The 19,623-nt window shown below is 50.4% G+C and overlaps 1 protein-coding gene across 2 annotated transcripts in view; it reads left to right on the top strand.

Moving 5' to 3' along the window:
* The first annotated feature begins 212 nt into the window (after positions 1-212).
* PODXL2 (podocalyxin like 2) overlaps positions 213-19,623 on the top strand; it is a 33,180-nt gene continuing 13,769 nt past the window's right edge. For both annotated transcript variants that reach the window (XM_075096014.1, XM_075096015.1), the window contains exons 1-2: positions 213-343; positions 10,817-11,110. In XM_075096014.1, the coding sequence (XP_074952115.1) occupies positions 295-343; positions 10,817-11,110 (343 nt within the window). In that variant the 5' untranslated portion in view covers positions 213-294. The remainder of the gene's footprint in view (positions 344-10,816; positions 11,111-19,623) is intronic.

Raw genomic sequence — 19,623 nt, forward strand, 5'->3', positions numbered from 1 at the left:
GCCGGGGGGCGGCGGCGGCTCCGCGGCCAGAAATTAGGTGCAAACCACCGCCTGCGCCTCGCCTCTGCCCCGGCCGCTCCGTCTGCGCACCCGGCGGGCAGTTAGGACCCCTCCCGTTCCCCCCGCCCCCGGAGCGGCGGGCAGCGGCGGTCGGGAGGAGGCGGCGCCGGGCGGCGGGATGCAGTGCGGGGCCGGGCGGCGGGCGGGCGCGGCGGCGAGGGGCAGAGCCCGGCGGGCGGCGGGGCGGCCCTGCTCCCCGTGAAGAGGCGGCGCGGCAGGGCAGCGGCCGCCGCCATGCAGCCGTTGCACCGGGCCCCGGCGTTGCTGCTGCTTCTGTCCGCCGGTGAGTGAAGGCTGGTGGGGTGGGGGTCGCCGCCATCCCTGTGGACTGGGGCGGGCCGACCGCCCCCCTGCGGCGGGGCTGGGCGGTGGGCGGGTGTCGGTCCCCTCACCGGGCACCGGAGCGCCCCGAGCACCGGGATCCCCGGCGGGGTGCGGGTCAGCCCGACCCCCCCCCCCCCCCCCGACCCCGGGAAACTACGGCAGGTCCAATTCCCCGGGACGCGGGGACCTCTGCGATAGGCATGTCCCCATCTCGCCCCTCCCCGCAAGCACCGTTGGCTCCCCCGGTTCCGGGACCTGTGTCAGTCCCCGTTCCCCATCCCGGAGCTCTCCCTGGGTACCGGGCACCGCCCCCTCCCCGGCCATCAGAGTCCTCTGGAGTGGCCGGTCTCTGCCTCGGGACCCCCGGGGGATAACAGGGGAACCCCCGGGGTGCCAGCGCGGGGGGCTGAATGCAGGGGGGTTTCCCCCTGAGGGGATGGGGGCTCACCCGGGGTCTCCCGGGGCACGCAGCGGCGGTCCCCGGTGGCCAGCACCGACAGCACTCGCGGTGCGGGGAGCGGACGGACGTTGCCCTGGACGGGGCGCGCTCCCCGCCGCGGCGCTTCGGCAGGATAGACCCTGTTATGGCAGGGCTGCCCCAAAACCGCGTTCTCCGGTATTGATGGTTTCTTTTGGCGTCGTGGTAATTTTACTAACTACCGCGAAACTGGCACAAAGGAAGGAGGAACCACAAATTGCTCTGCGTTCCCCCAAGAGCCTCCTCTTGAAATTTGGAGGAGAGGTAGGGTGCCAAGGAAAGGCAATTAAGTGCAGGAATAATATACATGAAATAGTTACGAAGGCTCTGCTTCTATTTTTAAATAGTCCGGGGAAATTTCCCAACAAAGGGATCCCCCTAAAGACCCATGAGGCTGAGATTGCCCTCTCCCTCCCCCCCATCCTTTTTGTACAGAAATCTGGTTAGTGTGGAACAGGAGTTTTGAACAGGGACGTTTAAAGAGTGGGGGAGTCTTTGTCTTGAGTCATTCTGGCAGGGAGGGAGGGCTGATTTCCCAATCAGTCGCTGTCTTCCAGCACAACGGAGCTGTGATACAGTGACATCCAGCCCCCTGGCACATCTCTCTTATTACCCCAGTCTCCTAAAAATGTTCATGGGGGAATATGTCATCTGTGGAGCTGCTCTATCCATGAGCCGTATGTACAGTGCCTCGCCCCTGTCGTCTGGAGCTCCCTAAAGAGAAGGGATAAAGCCTTTTGGGTTTGCAAACAATAGTGAGCTTAAAGAGCAAAATAGATCAGAAAACCTGTTGGGGTTTTGTGCCAATACTCTGTGGCACAGAAGCAATAAGCCTTTCCAGAGCTGAGCAGGGAGCCAGTTTTGTGGTTTCCTCCAGGCAGGTTGTCCACATTAGTGAAGACCTCGGGCATGGCTGGCAAAGGTCCTTTAGCTGTGTCTCAGCAGGAGACCCATGTCCCAAATTCAGCCAGACCTCCGCCTTCTCCCAGAGGAGGGCAAGGTACATGGTAGGGAGCTGCCATATTCCCACCCCGCCAACCTGCTGGCAAGGGTTGGCCCCATCCCCATCGCTTGAAAGCTACAGTTGCTGTGTAGAGGAAGGAGACTGGCCTCATGGTGATCTAAAAAATCTGGTGGCTCAAAGGACCACAGCTGAAACTGCTGTGCTGAGGGGAGGGTGTGTTTCTTGTTCTGCTGAGGCTGCTGGAAACTTTCTAGTGTTGCTGTCCAGCTGGTGATGATGGGGAGGGTTTGGGTCCTTGGCTTTCCCTGTGATTCTCTCTGCTGTCCTACAGGGAGAGGTGTAGGGGTGGGTGGTGGGCAGTAGCTCTGAGGGACAGCTCAGTTCCTAATCTAGTGAAACTGTTAATCCTGGTGGGTTTTGGCAGCTCTTGGGGGCTGGACTCAGTTGGCCAGGCATCTCCAGACACCTGGAGTCCTACCTAGATGGGAGGTCAGAAGTGGAAATGCAGACTGCTGGGAATTTCTAAATCAAGCTCTATTGTGGTTAGTAGCTTTGCTCAGCTATTCCAGTCTGGAATAATTCACTGCACTCTGGCCTTGTTCCTCCAGTCCTTCAGGACAGGAATAGTTAAAACCTGAGAGAGCTGGAGGGACTGATTGAGATGCCTTGATGCTGGGGGGAAGGCATGCTTCCTGCAGCGTGCCTCCCAGGATCGGGAGCCTCCGCAGACCTGCAGGATGGGCTGAAATGGGACCTGTGCCTCACCAGGGTCCTATCAGACTGCTGGGCAGCACAGGTCTGCTGGCAGAACGTGGAAGCATCCCTCCAGGCTCTAGCATATCTGAGCCTCTTTGCTTTTGAAGTAGGAAAATGATGTGGTTAAAAGCAGAGGGAGAAGGGAGGGAATGTGTCTCTTCCCTCTTGTTGTCTCCCCAGGTGCTTGTCTGCAAGGGTGCTATTTAAGCTTCCCCCGGCCCCCCCCCCCCCCCCCCCGCCCCGCCTTTTTAGAAGATTCCTTGTTAGCATTGTGTGAACAAGCCTGAGCTGAGGGAATATAAATCAGGATGGATGAAAATTCCCTGTAGTCAGTTTTGCCTTGGCCTCTTCAGTGCCATAAGGAAATGTTCATTTAATTATAGGCATCGGGGTAGAAATAACTACATTAAGCCCTCAAGGGGAAGCTGCCAGTGGCGAGCTGTGGATCAGAGTGCACAAAAGTTTTTCTACTCGCTTAGCGTGGGAAGAATCTCTGGCATTTTCTGGGTACCTGAGTGACCAGCAGTAGCAGCAACAGCTGCCCTGTTGCAGGGCCAGGGGGAGAGGGGCTGCAGGGAAGGTATATCATGGCCCACAGCTGGTGGTCGGGTAAACTTGCTTCCAGTTCTCACTGGCTGTTGAAACACGTAATCCCAAAAGAATGGAGAGAGGTGATTTGTCAGCCACACAAGTGCAGCCTGCACAGAGGCAAAGCAAATGTGTGTGTTGGTTTGTTCAGAGGACCAGGGATGCTGGCAAGGAAGATATGCCCTGTTCAGGTTCAAATCAGCCCCCTGCTGTCCCCATACCTGGTTAAGCCCCATTGTGGTTACCAGGGTTTGGATGTACGTTCTTGTTTTGGGGATAATTTTTTATTGTTGGGGAGCCAACTTTGCAGCCCTCCCTCTAATGACAAATGCAATCATTTTTGGCTCTTCTTATCCTTCCTGATGTGTTGTGAAGGTAGTCAGGACCTGTACATGTGCCCCAGGACTACGAAACCTTTTATGAGCTTTTTTGCCTAGGATGCATGAGGCTGATTGGAAAGTGGAGCCTCTTGGGGGTGAGATTGCTGTGCAGCATGCCAGCATGCTGCAGGGGCTGGAGCAGAGTGTAACCATTTTCTGCTCAGTGTTGTGCCCAGTGAGCTTTAAAGACCGTTTGGGGTCTAAAAGGCTTCTGTTACGTTTTGATGGGTGACCATGTCCCGAGGGAAGTCCCTTCTGTGTCTGCAGTAGTGCTTGCTCTGCCCGGGCAGGGAGGCTTTGAAGATGAAGCAGCCCTGAGCCTTTATTTGGTGTGCTGGAAATCAGACCGAGTGCTGCAGGGTATGTGGTCCAGGTTGGGAGAGAGAAGAGGAAGCACAGGCCTGGCAAGGTGATTTTTAGCAGATAGATGAAATGCTTTGGGCCTGTGAGAGGGCAGAAGAGTCTATGGGCTGTGGTTTTTCTTTTAGATCAGTGGCTTTCATCCTGTGGTCTGTTAACCCCTGGGGGCCTGTGGGCTTCTTTGAGGAGGCCTATGAAAGGTAACCAAGGAAAGAAAATTCACTTCTGCTGTATACAACTGTCTACCCGATGCTATTTCCCCAGGGGCTGCATCTCCCCGCCCCCGCCCTGAGTTGGGAGCTGCCACTGTGGATAGCGAGAAGCGCGGAGGAGAGCAGACATTGCAGCAGCAGAGGAGGGAGGTGTGAAGGCTACGAGACGATCTGGGGAGGGAGGGAAGGCAAACAGTCTGGGAGACTGAAACCAAGCAAGATTGTGCCTCCTGGCATGAATGGTTGAGCGAAGTGGGAAGGACAAGCAGGCTGGTCTGAGTTGCCGTGACCTGCTTGCATGGATACACTTCTGTGGAGATGGGTGGTGGTGTTTAGAGCAGTTACTGATCATAATGACAGGAGACCTGACTCTTCTCAGCGCTGGGCTGAGGAGGCTGGCATCCCTGGAGCTCAGGCCCCTGGTGCATGTGTGCTGAAAAGGGCACATCTGCAATTATCTGCAAAAGCAGATGCATCTTCTAGCATTGCCTTGCCATTTCTCGTGGATATACCTGGGCCTGTGTGCTGTAGATATTGTCTGCTGAAATGCCAAGAGAGCAAATGTTGGCAGTCCTTTCCAAGGTAGCGCCCACTCAGTACGTGCAGGCATGCACACACTGTAGCCTGGTGTTTGAGCTCTCTGATTATGCTAGCTGTAAAGATCTGTAAAAGCTGAAAGATGCTGGTACAGCTACTGTGTGCTCTCACATCTCCCTCTAAAGAGTTTTCCAATTGCAAGGGCTGCTTCATTTGTGCCTCATCCCTCTTGTTCGCGCAGGTTGGTAAGCATATGTGTTCTCAGCAGACCCGAGTGCTTTTCCCATTGATTTGTAAAATGTACCAGGGCCATGGGAAAGTGGATGGTTTTAGAGGGACACTTGGTGAGGGACCTGGTTGCTGGCAATACCGGAGGAGGATGGCAGTCTGATCTTGAAGCCCTAACTGGAAATGATCTCAGAGATTAGGCACCTGACTGGATTTGTAATTGGTCTAGTGCAGCATGGGAGAGCAGCGATAAGGCTGTGTGGGAGCTGGACTGGGAGAGGTCTCTTAGGTGGAGCATCCCAGCTCAGGTACGGTCTGTAACTCTGATTTAGCATCAAAAGGACTTAGGCTGATATGTGGTTGTACCATATGCTTCCCTGTGCAAGCTATTTAGGGTCTGGGGTGCAGAGACTCCAGGTGAGCATGGGGGAATAGGCTTGGACATTCCTCAGCTGAACAACATTTTCTTCTCTTCCTCCACTGTCTGTGGTTGGGATCCTCTTTTATTATTTAAATTACTCTGTGTTTTGTTATGTTCTGGAAGTAGTTTGTGCCATTGGCTGTTCTGGCCTGGGGCCTCTCCCCTCTCTGCCCTTGGGCCTTGCTCCTTGGCTTTTCCAGGCACGGTGGTCTGAGGGAGGGAATATCCCTGGCAGATGCTTCCCTCATTTGGTCATTGTGTTTCTGTCCGAACCAATTATCAGTAGATGACCTATTCCTGACCCAGCTGTCCTAGGAAATAACATTGTTGGTAACTCCTGGGTTTGGGGTGGGCTAGAAAGGAAGGTCAACAGTAGCAGGGCCAGATGGACACTGTTGCAGCTGCTGCTTTGGCAATACTGAGATGCTCTGACCGCCCACCCTGGTACCCATTGTGTAAACTGCACTTGGGTGGTGTTGTACTGGCTCTTGCAGTTGGTGGGGAGAGACAGGTAAGTCAGAGCATGTGTTTAGGGGAGGGGTCTTCCCTTCAGCACTGCTTCTGTGGCAGTGTGGTGTAGCCACAGCACCCAGGAAGGAGAGGTGAAATTGACCTTCAGTTGGGTAAACTGAAGGGCACACCAGCCCCTTGATAGGTCAAGTCGATATGATGACATCTTAAGGGATGTTTGTGTGTTTCCTTGGAGAGGAAATTGAGGTTTACTTGTTAATTAAAAGGCAAGAAAATTTTGAAGGCTGTTTGACACAGTCACAGCCAGATTCCATTTCATCTCCCCAAATCCCTCCTCTCATTTCAGCTGGATACAGAAACAACTTATTTCCTCTTTCTCTTCTCCTATTCAGTAGGTCAGCTGGGAGTTTTTAAACAGTTGCCCTGTCCTGTGGAGAGGTGGCTTGCCTTGTGGCAAAGGGATAAACTGGTTCTTGGGCAGCTAATGTAGAAAATTCTTTGGGGTTCATTTAGAACTGTTTAGACATGGGAAACCGCTCATATTCACAACAGTTTGGGAGAGAGATAGCATATGTTCTTCCCTCAGATTTATTTTTTTTTTCCTGCTGTTGAGTGAAACTGCTCAATCTGCATTGTCCGGGGCTGTTGCAGCAAATCCCCTGCTAAGCTGAACAGAGCAAGCTTCTCCACTTTGACTTGGAATTGTTTTCTGAGGGTCCAGTGGGGTCAGCAACTAGCAAACTCATTTCATCTGTGTATCCTCCTGGCTGGCCTTGGAAAGGTAATGCTGCAGTATTATTCCCTGTTGTTGAAATCACCCATTCTGCTCCTTGCAGAGGTGAAGCATCTTTTGCAAGGTCATCATTACCTCCATGTGTCACCTTTGTGGATGCTAGCAGCTGGAGAGCTCACAGCCAGTGTGGGAGCTCCCATGCTGGTTTTGGTGCTTTCTCTCTGCCTTTGTTCCCTCTCCCCCCTCTACCTACCTCTCCCACTGTCTCTCCTTTCTTGCCCCTCCTCTGTCTGATCTGGGGAGGGTTTTCCCTCCCAAGCTCACAGCCCTGCCGTTTTCCCCAAAGGCTGGCTGCCCTCTTTAGCATGCAGAGCCTCATCTCTTCCAGGTTACGCAGAGGTGCTGCAAAAATAGAAATGAGACACAAACACCCCATTGAAGCAGCTGGCGAGCCCTGGCTCCGTTCCCTGCTCCCTCCCATCTACAGTTGCAGGGCTTTATTCATTTCTGTTTCTTTATTCCTATCGCTTGATCTGCCTTTTAGAATACAAAATTGTGAGACTGATGGCTGGTAGAAGTCATCTAATCTCTGTTCCCCATCCTAGGAGGAAAATAACTAGCCACTGACACCCTGGGAGTTATATTTCCTCTTTCAGCTGTGTTCCTCTGCTCTTCCAGCTCAGCTCGTGCTTTGATTCTTTCTTTGCCTTGGAGTCGACAGCTGCATTGAGCTTCTTTATGAGGTGATTGGAAGAGAGAGGGAAGGTGGCAAATCTTGGGTCTGCTGTTTGGCATCCCAAGCCTTTGGGTTTTTGCTGCTGGTGCAAAAGGTATGAAGTGGTGTCAGGATGTTGTCTGGAGAGGTACTGATTTGTACACTGGTGCAACAGTGCTGTTAGCCCTGTGGCATTCAGGCTGGTGCTGGCATGGAGGGTCCCCCCAGGCCAGCCTCTGCATTCCATGCCTGTGCATCAGGCCCCAAGGTGTCCTACTCCAAATCCACCCCAGGAGAAACCTGGCTTGCTCAGGGTGTGCCTATTAATGACTCATTCTTAGGGATGAGGTGGTGTAGTTTTATCTTGGGCTGAGCAGAGCTTCCCAGTAAACAAGATAATGCAGCTTAGAGGGTTTTAACTGGGTAAACACTTCAGAGTTAAGTGAGGGTAAACAAACTCCTGGGATCTGAGCTTCCCTCATGGATGGGATTAGCTCTGTGGGTGCTCAGGTTCAACTACCATGAGAGGTCTGTTGTAGAGGTGGTGAGATGGGCTGTGGATGAGCTGTTGAGGCAGCCCAAACAGGGTGTAACTGATGGAAGAAGAAAGGCCTGAACCAGTCTTTGGAGCTGGCTTAGAGTTACGTTTTGAGGCTTTGCCTAGCTGGCTGGGAGACCAGCTGGGAGGATGTGTATTGCAGTGTGGCTAGAAAGCCAAGGCCCCATGTCAGCCATGTCTCTGCTAATGGGAGCTGGGGGAAACTGAGGCATTGGGGTGGATAAAGAGCTATGTAGGGTCCAGGCAGTCAGTTGCAGTCCCAACTACAGCAAATTTTCCATGCGGCCTTGGACCTGCTGTGGTCTCTCCCCATCCTTCTGCTCCCCTTTTCTGGACAACTTTGGCAATCATATTCCCTTCAGCCCCCTCACTGCTCTCTGTCATGTTTGCTTAAACTGTAAGCTCCTCAAGACAAGTGCTCTCTCCACTGGGCTGCATGGGGCTCAGCAGTGTTCTCTGTTAGTGATGTAGGTGTCTTGTGTCAGTCTGGGGAAGCCCAGTCTAGGCACCATCACGTTGGAGCCTCCTGGTAAGCACCACTGAATTGGCACAGGGGCTGGCCTGGCCAGGTCTCTCCAGATCTGGACTCATGCATGAGAGATGTGCAAACTCTCATTTCCGGCTGTGGACTTCGCTGTGCGTGCACAGCTCAGAGGGAGCTGACCCATCCCCAGGGATGCCCAGAAGCACTTTGGCTGGCTCCGTGATTCTGCAGTAGCCTTATTCCCCTTTGATTACTCTGCCTCTGCCGTTCACTTTTTGTTGCTGTGCTGGCCTCAGCCGATCTTGCCTTAGATCAATAGAACAAACTGAACAGGACTGAGAAGTGCTGTAAGCCTGGCCCAAGTGTATATGGGAAAGAGCAACCAATATTGGATTTTGCTCAGTTCAGAGAACTGTGGAGGAAGGTGGAGAGGGTCAGAGCAGGCAGAAGGCTTGAGAAACACATTTCTGGCTTCCAGTGTTCCCAGGACAGGTTTAGTAATCAGACTGGCAAGTGAGCAGCAACTCCCAAACTTTTTGTGGTAGCAAGCTAACATTTTCAGTGAAAGCACCAGGGCCAGCCCATCTGCCATTGTCCTATGGCTCATCTTGGCACTTGCCCTCATTTGAATTTGTCCTTCTGGGATGTGGAGTATTGGGACATACATAGTGGTAGGAAGGAACCTCGGGAAGTTGCCTAGTCTGCCCTTGCCTGAAGGCAGTTCAGCTCTGCTTAAATCATTTCAGGCCACGTGTATCCAGATCTGCATGCAGCATCCAGGTGATGTCTCAGCAGTCCTTTGTAAAATCTCTCTATTTCTAATACTTCAGGACTGTGCAAGCATTTTCACACCTGCATTACAGTGATATCTCAGAGCTGTTTCTAATACAGAAATTTTTCCTCTTAAGACATTTCTAATGGGTAGTTTCCTGTCTTGTATCAGAAATGCTTGGTGCTAGTTCTCAATGTAGTAATTTATCACTTTGTGCTATTCCTTTTCATAATATTTCTGTTATTTCCATTCTCAAGATCACCTAGCTGTACCTACAGTCTTTCTGTGCAGTGAGGATGTTTCCTCGCTTTGTGTCCTTGTTCCTAATTTTTGTTCCAAGGTCACTTAGGAAAATGTTAAAAAGCAGCAGATACAAGGACAGACCTTGAGGAATTCCACTAATAGCCTCCCTCCGGCACAAGCCTCTGTCATTTTTTGTATAACAGTTGCCTTACAGTTACCCTGCTAATCAGTGTCTTTTCTTGCCTCTCTTGTAATTCTGCATGAGGCACTGTATCAGATATTTTACTGGAGTCCAGATGGATTAGATCTGCTGCATTTCTCTTGCCTAGAAAATCAGTTATCAAAGAAAAATACCAAATTAGTCTTCATTTCAGCTTATTCAATTAGTTCAGTTCAGTGACTGGTTCATTAAGGATTGAGAAATTGAGTATGAGCTGAGAAAGCGGGAAAACTTGTCCTTTTTTCTTCTAATCTATGAATAAAAATCAGCTGTGAGAGGATGAGATCTTCTAGTTTTAATGTGCTGAAGAAGGGAGGGCTAGGAAGCAATTGGTTCAGTTCACCCAAATTAGTTACTTTGCTTGCTTAACAAAACTGTTTTAAATGTAAAACATGTTTTGGTAATCTCATTTTTTTCTGTATGTCTCCATACTTGTGGTATTTATCAGTTGAATAAAGCCAAGTTCCAGGTGCTGTTTTCTTGCATTTTGATTGAAGTTCAGTATGCATGCAAATGTACCTTGACACAAATTGCAATTAAAGTCTCACCTAGAAATCAAGAAGTGTCAGTCAAACCTTCTAATAGATAAAATGGAAATAAGGATATAATTGTTGAAAGAAAAGTGTAAAATGCAACCCGCTTCCCTGCTTAGCGTTAGGTACATGTTTGCTGTTGGTATATTTTAATTCTTACCTGTGACAGCCCTTCTTTATGAAAAAAAAAATATGTGAATGCACGATGAAGTTCAAATCGATGACTTAAAAATAGATTTCCAGCCTGCTGATTTAAAACATGATTACTATTGGTGATGTAAATAATTTTGGTTTAAATCAGTCCCCCTGCATATAATATAGCTGCAGATCAGGAACACTAGGGTGAAATCTTGCCTGGGTGAGAGTCACATAGGAAACTGTCATCGACTTCACAGGGTCAGAATTTCACGGCTTAAGTATGAGACATTCCACCTCCTCTCCAGGATAGGCAACTAACAAGTCACCCCATCCTTTCATAGAGGCAAAAAACCTCAGAGAGGGTGAACCATTGTTGCCCCCTTGAAGAGAGGTGCCCCAGGAGGATGGCTGCTTGGCACTGACTCCTCCTGTATGTGAATGCTCCTCTGCATGCTTGTGGATGTTTCCCAAAATACCCTGATTTTCCTCATCAGCTGAGAGCGCAGCCCATCCAAGGGGCAGGTTACCCCAAAGGCAGGTGTGTGCAGCAGGTTGGTTTGGCAGGAGCAGGCTGCAAGGAGAAGACAGGCCCAATGGGTGTCAGTCCTATCTCTGACACAGGTTTATTGTCATTATACAGGGACCTTGTGCCTCTGCCTTGCCTCTTCAGAGGAGCCAACTGCTGATGGCCTGACATCAACTTCCCTGCTGGAGTTTGCCATGATGTCCCACCTGGAGGCCATGAATTCCCATGAGCAAACCATCCCAGAGGCTGCGGAGCCTGATCTTGCCCCTAGCTCTCTGCATGCTGCCCCAGGATCAGGCTTTGCCAGTGAGGAGAATGAGGAATCCAAGATCTTACAGCCCCCGCAGTACTTCTGGGAAGATGGGGGAGAGCTCAACGACTCCAGCCTGGACTTAGGACCTGCAACAGGTAGGTTATTTTTACCCCATTCTTCCTCCCCACTCTGCAGGGATGCTGGGGAGGTGGAAGGATGTTGGGATCTGTCTTCCTGCTTTGACTTGACTCTTGCTAAGAGGGCCTGAGATTAAATGTCAGCTCTATTTTCTCACCTCAGTGCCTGATGTGTCCCCGGTGAACCCTGAGCAAGCACAGGCTTTAGAAACCAAGTTATAGCTGAGTCTTTATTCCTGAGCTGCTATGAGCTGGGAGAAGTATTGCCTCCACCTAGTTTCTCATTGCCTCGTGCCCTTCTTCCTCCCTCTCCTTCCCCCTTTTATGCTCTCTTATCTCTCCCTTCTTTCTGTTGCTGTCAATTAAGCACAACCTCAAGTTCTCAAGACCCTAGCTTGGAGATCAAGGCCATCTTGGGGTTTGAGTCAAAGCTGGGTTCCCTGGGTCAAATTCGGGATTCCTCAGTCTGTGACTTCAGTGGGGTTTTGGCCTGAGAGAAGAGAGCAGGTTTTTCTCCCTTGGGGAGCTGTCCTGTTGCCTTCCCTGACCTGCCTGCTTCCTGGGGAGTTGTGGCCAAAATGAGTTTCCTCAGCATTTGAGCTTGCTTTGCTTTGTGGAGTGTTTTCGGAGACCATTGAGTCTCCTCAGTGGTCTCCCCATGAGCCCCTCACTGGCTTTGGGATGCTGTCAGGGAGAAGGATGGGAGGAAGGAGGAGGAATGTTGTAGGTTTTCCAGTATCTTAGATTATTTCACATGCTACTGCTCTTCAGCGTCATGTGGAGAATGTATTAAGTGTTACCCAGGGTCCAGACTTCAGCCTTATCCCTTCTACCTTATCCGATATCACTGCCTCCCTCTCAGCAGGTCTGACTGAGGTCTGCAATTAGAAAGCACAAGTCTTGTTTTATCTTCACTCCTATTTCTGTGACCTTAAAAAAAGACCTCTGTTCACACAGGGCTGAGGGCTGCTGCAGTGCTATGGCTCAGGCTGCCTGCTGGGGCACAGCGCACGCTACATGGGGCAAGGGCCATCCCAGCTTAGGTCTCCAAAGCCCTTTGCTCACTAACATTGCTGCGAAACTCATCTGGCCATGCTCTTGCTGCCCTGCGGCTCATGTGGTCCCCAGGGCGCTTGCAGGCCTGGCTGTGGGGAAGCTGTGCAGATGCTGCCTCTGCAGTGATGCTGGGGGGCAGATGGTGCGTGTTCCTACGAGCACATCCTTGGGACATGCTCTGGCTTAGCGGCTCTCACACACTGGCAGCGTGCTCAGCGGCGCTTTTATTTGGGTGCCAGCAGGCACCTGCATGTACTCATAGATCTGGACGTGACTTGGAGAACAGCATGTGCTTGTGCATTGAAAGCGAGATGCAGTGGGTACCAAACCCAGACTTGCCTCTCGCACGTGCCTTGCCCCATTTGTATGCAGAACACGTTCCTCTCTCCTTCCGTTCTTGCCTGCAGTGCTTTCCTCCATGAACAGATGTGCTCTTTCAGCTGTCCTTTATGCGTAATTTGCCCTATCCACTGCCCAGCTAACCACTTCCGTGCTTCCAAGCACTGCTGTTTCCACTGGCCATTGCTGTGTCCAGAGCATGTGTCTTGGTGGCATTTCAGAACCTTGTTTAATAGAACAGTTTGAATTATTCAAGAGCTGGGAGCGCGTTTCTGCTTAAAATTTAATTAGAAACCTGCTGTGTGTCATTTTACAATAAAGGATGTTGTAATAGCATCCCTAAGTTGGGCAGCCTTCTCATGTCATGCAAAGCCTGTGCATGAGAGGTGCACACAACCAATGGATCTTACGTTCTGTATGTGTGACAGATGCCATGTGATACCTTGTGGAACTGTGTGATGACATGTTAGGTAATTTTCAATGTACAAATCCATTAACCAGTTTCAAACAGCTGCTGTTTAAGAAAAGTTAACTGTATAAGTTTTCCTTATGTGGGATTTCTCTCCAAATGACAATAAAGTGTAGCCTGGCATAGTTGGTAGCTCTGTCCTAGGCACAGATTTGAGGCCCTGTATCAATGAAGGCTCAAAACAGAATTGTTGTACCACTGGAGAGAGAAAATTCCCTACTGTGAAAGGAGACCTGTGCTGGTTTCTTTCGATGTTTGGTGTAAATATACTGGGCCTGGAATTGGTGGTCTTGTTGCAGATAGGCCAGATCTCCTGAGATTTCAAAGCTGTGTTAGTCATCTCTCCTTTTTTTTTTTTTTTTTTTTAACAACATGTCCTTCTGAAGTCTGTGTGGAGAGACTTCTGCCTTTGTGCGACTTTGAGGCTGCAAGAGATAAAAAGTAATAAAAATCTGCAGCTGCTGCTCTTTTTAAGTGCACTTGAACATCCTTTAAAATATTTCTGGAAAACATGTGGCATCTAGGGCCACCTGTTAGTCCATTAGAAAGTGAGAACAAACTCCCACTGGCACGGCACAGCTCAGCCTGGGGCTCTGATTCTCCTGAATAACGTGCTTTTGCTGATTTATGCTATGGAACAGTAAATCTATATTGACATCAGTGAGTGCCAGCCTGTGGAAGGACCCTGAGATTTGTCTCATTCTGAGTGTGCATGGAAGTGTGCGCTTGCATGTGTGCTAACCCATGCACAGCTGCTACCCAGTGGAGCTGCATCTGGAAGAGATGGATTAAGTCTGATGGGAATGTGGATGCCATATCCTTACGGGAAGAAGCAGCATGTGATTTATACTTCAGCCAAGAGGCAAGTCAGGGGAGTTGTGAACCTGTTACTTTTGCATCTCGCTGCCTGCAGGCTTCTAGGGAACTCCGAAGCTTCTCAGGTTGTAGCTTGGGTTTGGCTGCTTTGTTTCACCTTTGGTATCAAATTGGCCTGAGTCACAGGTCAGTCCTGAGGATAGAGTGGACCTGCAGGGATTTGCGTCTGGCCCTTCTTGTCCTCCTTTCCCTTCTTCCCACCTTCCCCATCTTGTTTTGCCTGGAAGCTTCCAATCCCCCATGTTTCCTGCTGTCACACTGGATTTCCTGGGCAACAGACACAACAACTTTTCTAGCTTTAGGGGCTGCAGGTCCCTTTGAGTCCCTGATCTTTAGTGAAAGAGTTACATGGTGGCATATCTATCCTGGAGTGCTCCCTGGTTTGCACCTCTCTGTGTTCTCCTTTGGCTCAGTCAGAACGCAGTGCCCCATGTGTTTCACTTCTAGTGAAGGCTCTAGGTTGAGGCAGCCTAATCCTTAATTGCTGGGAAGCGTGGGCTTCCAAAAACTATTGCAAGACTTGTGAATGTCTGGTGGATGAAGGCACTTAGTCCCCCTCTTCCCTTGCCTAACCGGTGAGCCTCCAAGGATTGCAGTGCATCATCACATCTCCCAGTGTGATGGTGGGCTGGCATGAAGCTCGCTTCATTACAGCCAGGGTCTGCTCTTTTAGCTCCAAGGTTGTGCCTTTGAAGACCAAGGCATGACTGTGCTGGGAGCTATAAAATCTAGACTTTATAGGTTGGTGATTCACTAGGATGGCACGAGGTGCTTTGGGCGGGGGCAAATTGTAATCTTTTCATAGTAATTAGCAGAAGGGGTTCCCAGGAGGGCTAGGATGAGGGATAGCAGGACAGATGAGTTAGAAGGACTGTATTCAAAGAAAAATAAGTTTTCTGACCCGCTAATGGGATAAAATATCTTCCATCCCCAACTCCTCTCTGATAGTGAGGTTCGCTTCCTTCCATGATGAATCACTTGCCTCTGGCCAGAGAGATCCCAGTATCTCTCAGCCTTACTGAAGTCTGCTGCCTCTTCATCCAGACTGACAGCAAATCTGCAGTTCTTAATACCATCTTCAACCCAAGCATTAATGAAATGAAGCACCTGGTAAAGACTGTCTACATAAGAAGCTTAGCACTGAGCAGCCCCCTGCCTGAGCTCAGCTACCAGGATGTCTCTTGTTTATGGCCTGGTTTAGTGTACACTGACATGTTAGGTGATCTATCTTGGGACAAGCCATCTCGACTAAGACACCGCTGACAAAGGCTGACCTGTGACAAAGAGGGTTTCTCTGTGCATAGTGTTGTTCTGGTACAGCTATCCCTGACCAACTCTGTTTGGGTGAGGGTGGCTTATTGTTGTCTTAATGCAGCTCATACATGGAGCAGGAAAAAGACATGGGGCTCTTTGGGAACAGCTGTAGCACTTGGTGCCCAGTCTCTACCTGAAGCAAGTTCCAAGCATAATGAGACCTAACCACTTTCCTACCCTGGGTCTCCCTTAATTATGATCTCTTTTTGTGTGTGTGGACCTGTCCTGGAGTTGCAGATACTAACTTCTCCTAGCTCTTCTGGAAGATAAGGATATTAGCCCCAGCTGGCTCAATTCCAGCACCAGTAATTATATTTTGCCTCTCTGAAATCCCCCTGCAGTTTCAATCAGATGGAGTATGCCTTTTTGCAGTAAACCTCACTGCTCTATACTGCTTGCTGTTCTCCATATGCTACCTCAGAGCTGGCTGGGTTTTAAGCAGCGAGTAGAGTGCACCTTGCACTTCCTGAAGTTGGCAGGTGCTTTAGTGTGAATGGTGCTATCAGGCTGCGTTGTTGTGGTGGGAGCCCAGGAGTGTTCTTGTCTTTATTACAGTGCATTCTAGTTATCAGTAATTCAATCACTGGTTAACATGATCTTCTAGTTTAATCCAATAAAGACCTTATGGGCAGGTTATGTGTGCTAAAAACAATGAGGGTCACTCTTTTTCTGAGCTGTCACAGTTGCTTTAAACAGTTAGGGCAGTAATGGAGACCAGCCCTTCTGAATGGAGAAGCAGAAATGTAATGAATTAAATGTCTGGCAGGGGAATCATGCTTTGGCACAGTGCCAAGTGTTGGCCCATCTGGTGTCAGGGAAATTTCGGTATTGACTGCAGGGGAAGCAGGATGTCACCTAAATAGTAGCTTTTGCAGAGGTTTGGAGCTCATGTTCACCTCTCCGAGGGCAAATTGTCTCCCCAGGCAAAGAAAATTATCTCTGTGACCCAGACCTAGGTCTGCTGGGAGCTGCAAAGGGCAGGTCTTGGAGTAGCTGGAGGGCTGTGCAAGATCTTTTCTTTAGAAAATAGTGCCTGAGGGTCTTTGCAAGAGATCTTGGAAGATAAAAACTGGAGGGGGCTGTGGGAGGCGAAGAGAGCTGGATGCTGCAATGTGAGTAATATCACTACTGACGGAAAGCATTAAGGGGTGTAGCTAAGGATGTGGTGGCAAGGAGGTGAGGTGGAGGTGTGGAATTTCATATCGGTGAACCAGACTCCCAAGGGTATGGTATGAATGAGAAGCTCTAGGAGAGAACGTGACATGGAGCTGTGGCTGCCTGCTAACACTTGTCAAGTCTATCCCTGCTAGACTGTTTGGCTAGAGATGCTGGGACAGTGTTGTGGCTCCAGTGAGCTGTCCCCCTCAGTGATCATAGCTTGGCTGCTCTTGTTCATGGCTGGAAGGGGTACGTGGCACATGCAACCTCTGCGTGTGGCCACAAGTTCCTCTTGTCCTCCAAAGTACTGCTAATCTGGGTGGAAGACTTACAAAGCAGACCTTGGCCTGGAAGGAGCTGATGGTATGTGCACTTACTACCTCCTTTCACAGGCACCCTTTGCTTTGGCAGTGCTCTGCTTCCTCACTGAAGTTTGATGAACTGACAAACTAGCCTGATGAATTTGGCACTGCAGCCAGCTCCATAATACCTGTCTCCTTCAACAGAAAACTCTGCCCCCCTTCTGCAGCAGGAGCACAGGTCACCTGAGTCTCTGTCTGGCCTGCCTGTTCAGCGGTTGCTGTTTCTCACCACAAAAGCTGGTGGGAATGGGAGTGGATAGCACTGGCATAGGTAGGTGGGAAGGTCCGTGGGTGCACTTCCATGTTCCCAAGGCATGGGAGCCAGGTAGAGAGAGTCTACTGAAGGGAGAGGGCAACCAGGTGGGCCAGTGGGTTGCAGCATCTAGAAGACCACTTGCTGAAGGGGAACTGTTAGCCAAATGTTGGAAGGAGCCGCTAAAAATGGTTGATACTCTTTGAGTTCCCTTAGGGCTGGGGAGAAGGAGAATCAAGGCAAATGCTGAGAAGACTCTTCCAGTGGAGAAGCTCTTAGCTCTGCATTACACAGATAAGTGACAGAAACGAGCTTGAAGGAGCCTTGGGAAGAAGGTGCAGGGACCAGCTTAGTGGCTGGGATCATACCAAGGAGACGGATGGATGCAAAAATTCCTTCAAATCATAGAAGAAAAGAAAATTCGAGCGCCTTGGAGACCTGATCTTGAGAAGTGGATAGACACCCTTGGTAGTGAGACAGTAGGAGATGATTCCGGACAGGAACTGAGTGTCTAGCTGGAAAGTCTGGAAGGAAGGATTGACTCACTGAAGCTCTGAACCTGGAAAGTGATTGAACCCCTTTGGGAACTGGGTTGTATGGGGAGTTCCTTGTTTTAAGGGACACAAACCAGCTCAGCTCTGACCAAAATGCCTCTAGTTTCACTGTTGTCCATGCAAATCTGAATATCAGCCCTTGCAAGATTTGAGGGGAGTGGAGGTTATAATCAATGGGGTCTTATGAACCAGTCAGGAGAAGGATGCTCCCAACTTAGCACGCAGGGTAGTGGAGAGACTGGTGGCAAGTGGGAATGTTAACGCAATCAGCAGCGAGTGTGCGGATTCCCGTGTCTGCTTCTGCCTTGTTGATTTGTTGGCCCAGAGAAGCGTCTCAGGTTTCCACCTTTGGCTGCCTTGTAAGACAGAAGCCTGCTGGGAGAGAGTGCGATGGGTTCTCCCTGAGCTTCCATTGCCCTGGAGAGATGGCAGAGGCGGCAGTCCCTCTGGCATCCTTAGATCTTGTTGGTTGGTGGAAAGGTGGCATAGCTGCACTACATGGGGCTTTACCCCATGGGAGCTAGCTGATCTGTGACAGAGCACCTTAAGGAAAGGATGAATGTATGACTTCAAAGGAGAGCTGACAGGCCAAGAGCATTTCTAGCTCCCGTGGGGTAAATGTCACACTGCTTTTTCCTGGTTCGTTTTTCTGCTGTGCCCATCTGCCAGTTCTTGCTTTCCTCCAGGTGGGAAGAGGGGCAGGGAAGAGAGGAGGTGCAGAGGAGTCGAGAATAGCTGAGAGTGTCTTTAGGCAAAGGAGATGGCAGTTTGGATCACTGACTCTTGCAAATAACATCACATCTGACAGGGCCTTTTTTTAAGGGGCAAAACCCTCAATTTTTACCCACAGCACATCAGGGCAGACAGGCTTCCTGCAGAGGTTAGTGATCTTGGTGTAAACCCTGAGTATCCCTGCAGCAAGAGGAGCATTGGAGCCCTGGGAGATGCACTAAACCTTCACCATCTGCCTGAAGAGAGTCCCAACCTAATGTCCTCAATCCCATGGTCTATGGCTATTCCTACCATAACTACCACCCACCCAGTAAGGCAGCAATTGTGTCTGCAGACACTGGGAAGTGTATCTGTTGGTATGGGCCTTTGGGAAGACCAGTGCCAGGCTGTGGAGGGGAGATGGCTTTTGTTTGTGCTGCAGCTGATTGTTCTTACCAGCCTCCTTGGCCTCTGAGGGAGCATCACTAGGTAGACTGTTGGGTAGCAGTAATCTTTTAATCCTAAAGCTCCTTGGGTAGAATCTCAGCCAGGATGGGCGCTCTCTATTGAAACACAGTGGCAAAGCAGACATTGCTTCTGCCTGCAGTGGTCAGTAGGTCTCAGTGGCCTGTTTGCAGCCAGAACTGGGAGACAGTCACCACATAACAACCCCCAGGGTCAGCAGCTGGATCACACTCATCTTTGGGCAGCATCTGGAGGGAGCTGCTGACAGCATGAAGGGAATGATCTGTGCATTGGGGAAGCTACTTCCCACCTGAACAGGAGCATCTTTGCATCTCCTGCTCAGGGTGGAGGGAGCAGCGTGGTTCTTTGCTCGGGAGGAATGGGGAGGAGCATGCAGGAGCAGCATTGAGCAGTCCTGGTTGCCGGGGAATATCCAAGGCAATGGATGTGTTTGCCGACATGGCCCTCCCTGCCTGGGAGCTCAAACCTGCCCTGCTCTGGCAGCAGCAAGTAATGGATTGGAGTCAGGGATGCATGGAGATTCCTTGTGCAGGTCTCCTCAGTAAGGCATCCAGACAGCTGCTGCCTACTATGCTCAGTGGAGCATCTGCTTTGGCAGGCAGGAGAGGAGATGGGGGCCTTGGGGATTTCACTCACTTAATGGTAACCATAGACAGGGCAGGGCGCTCGTTTCTGGCTGCGGAGGGATGCTCTTCCTTCCCTTTCTCATTCGGAATAAGTGCTGTGCTTGTCTTGTGGAGAAAGGGAGTTAACTGGGATGCAAACTCCTGAAACAGAGCTCCTTGGGTACAGGCAATTTCTCAAGAAAGTTGAAGGCTGATTTATGCCTGCCACTCTGAGCTTAATGTGTCGGATCTTACAGATGCTTTCCTTATCCTGGGATCCCACCTCCTTGCTGGGCTTCCAGAAGAAGCCACTGCCTGCTCTGACCTTGCCTTTGTGAGGTGCATCTT

Source organism: Phalacrocorax aristotelis, chromosome 6, assembly GCF_949628215.1.
Source record: "Phalacrocorax aristotelis chromosome 6, bGulAri2.1, whole genome shotgun sequence".
Taxonomy (NCBI): domain Eukaryota; kingdom Metazoa; phylum Chordata; class Aves; order Suliformes; family Phalacrocoracidae; genus Phalacrocorax; species Phalacrocorax aristotelis.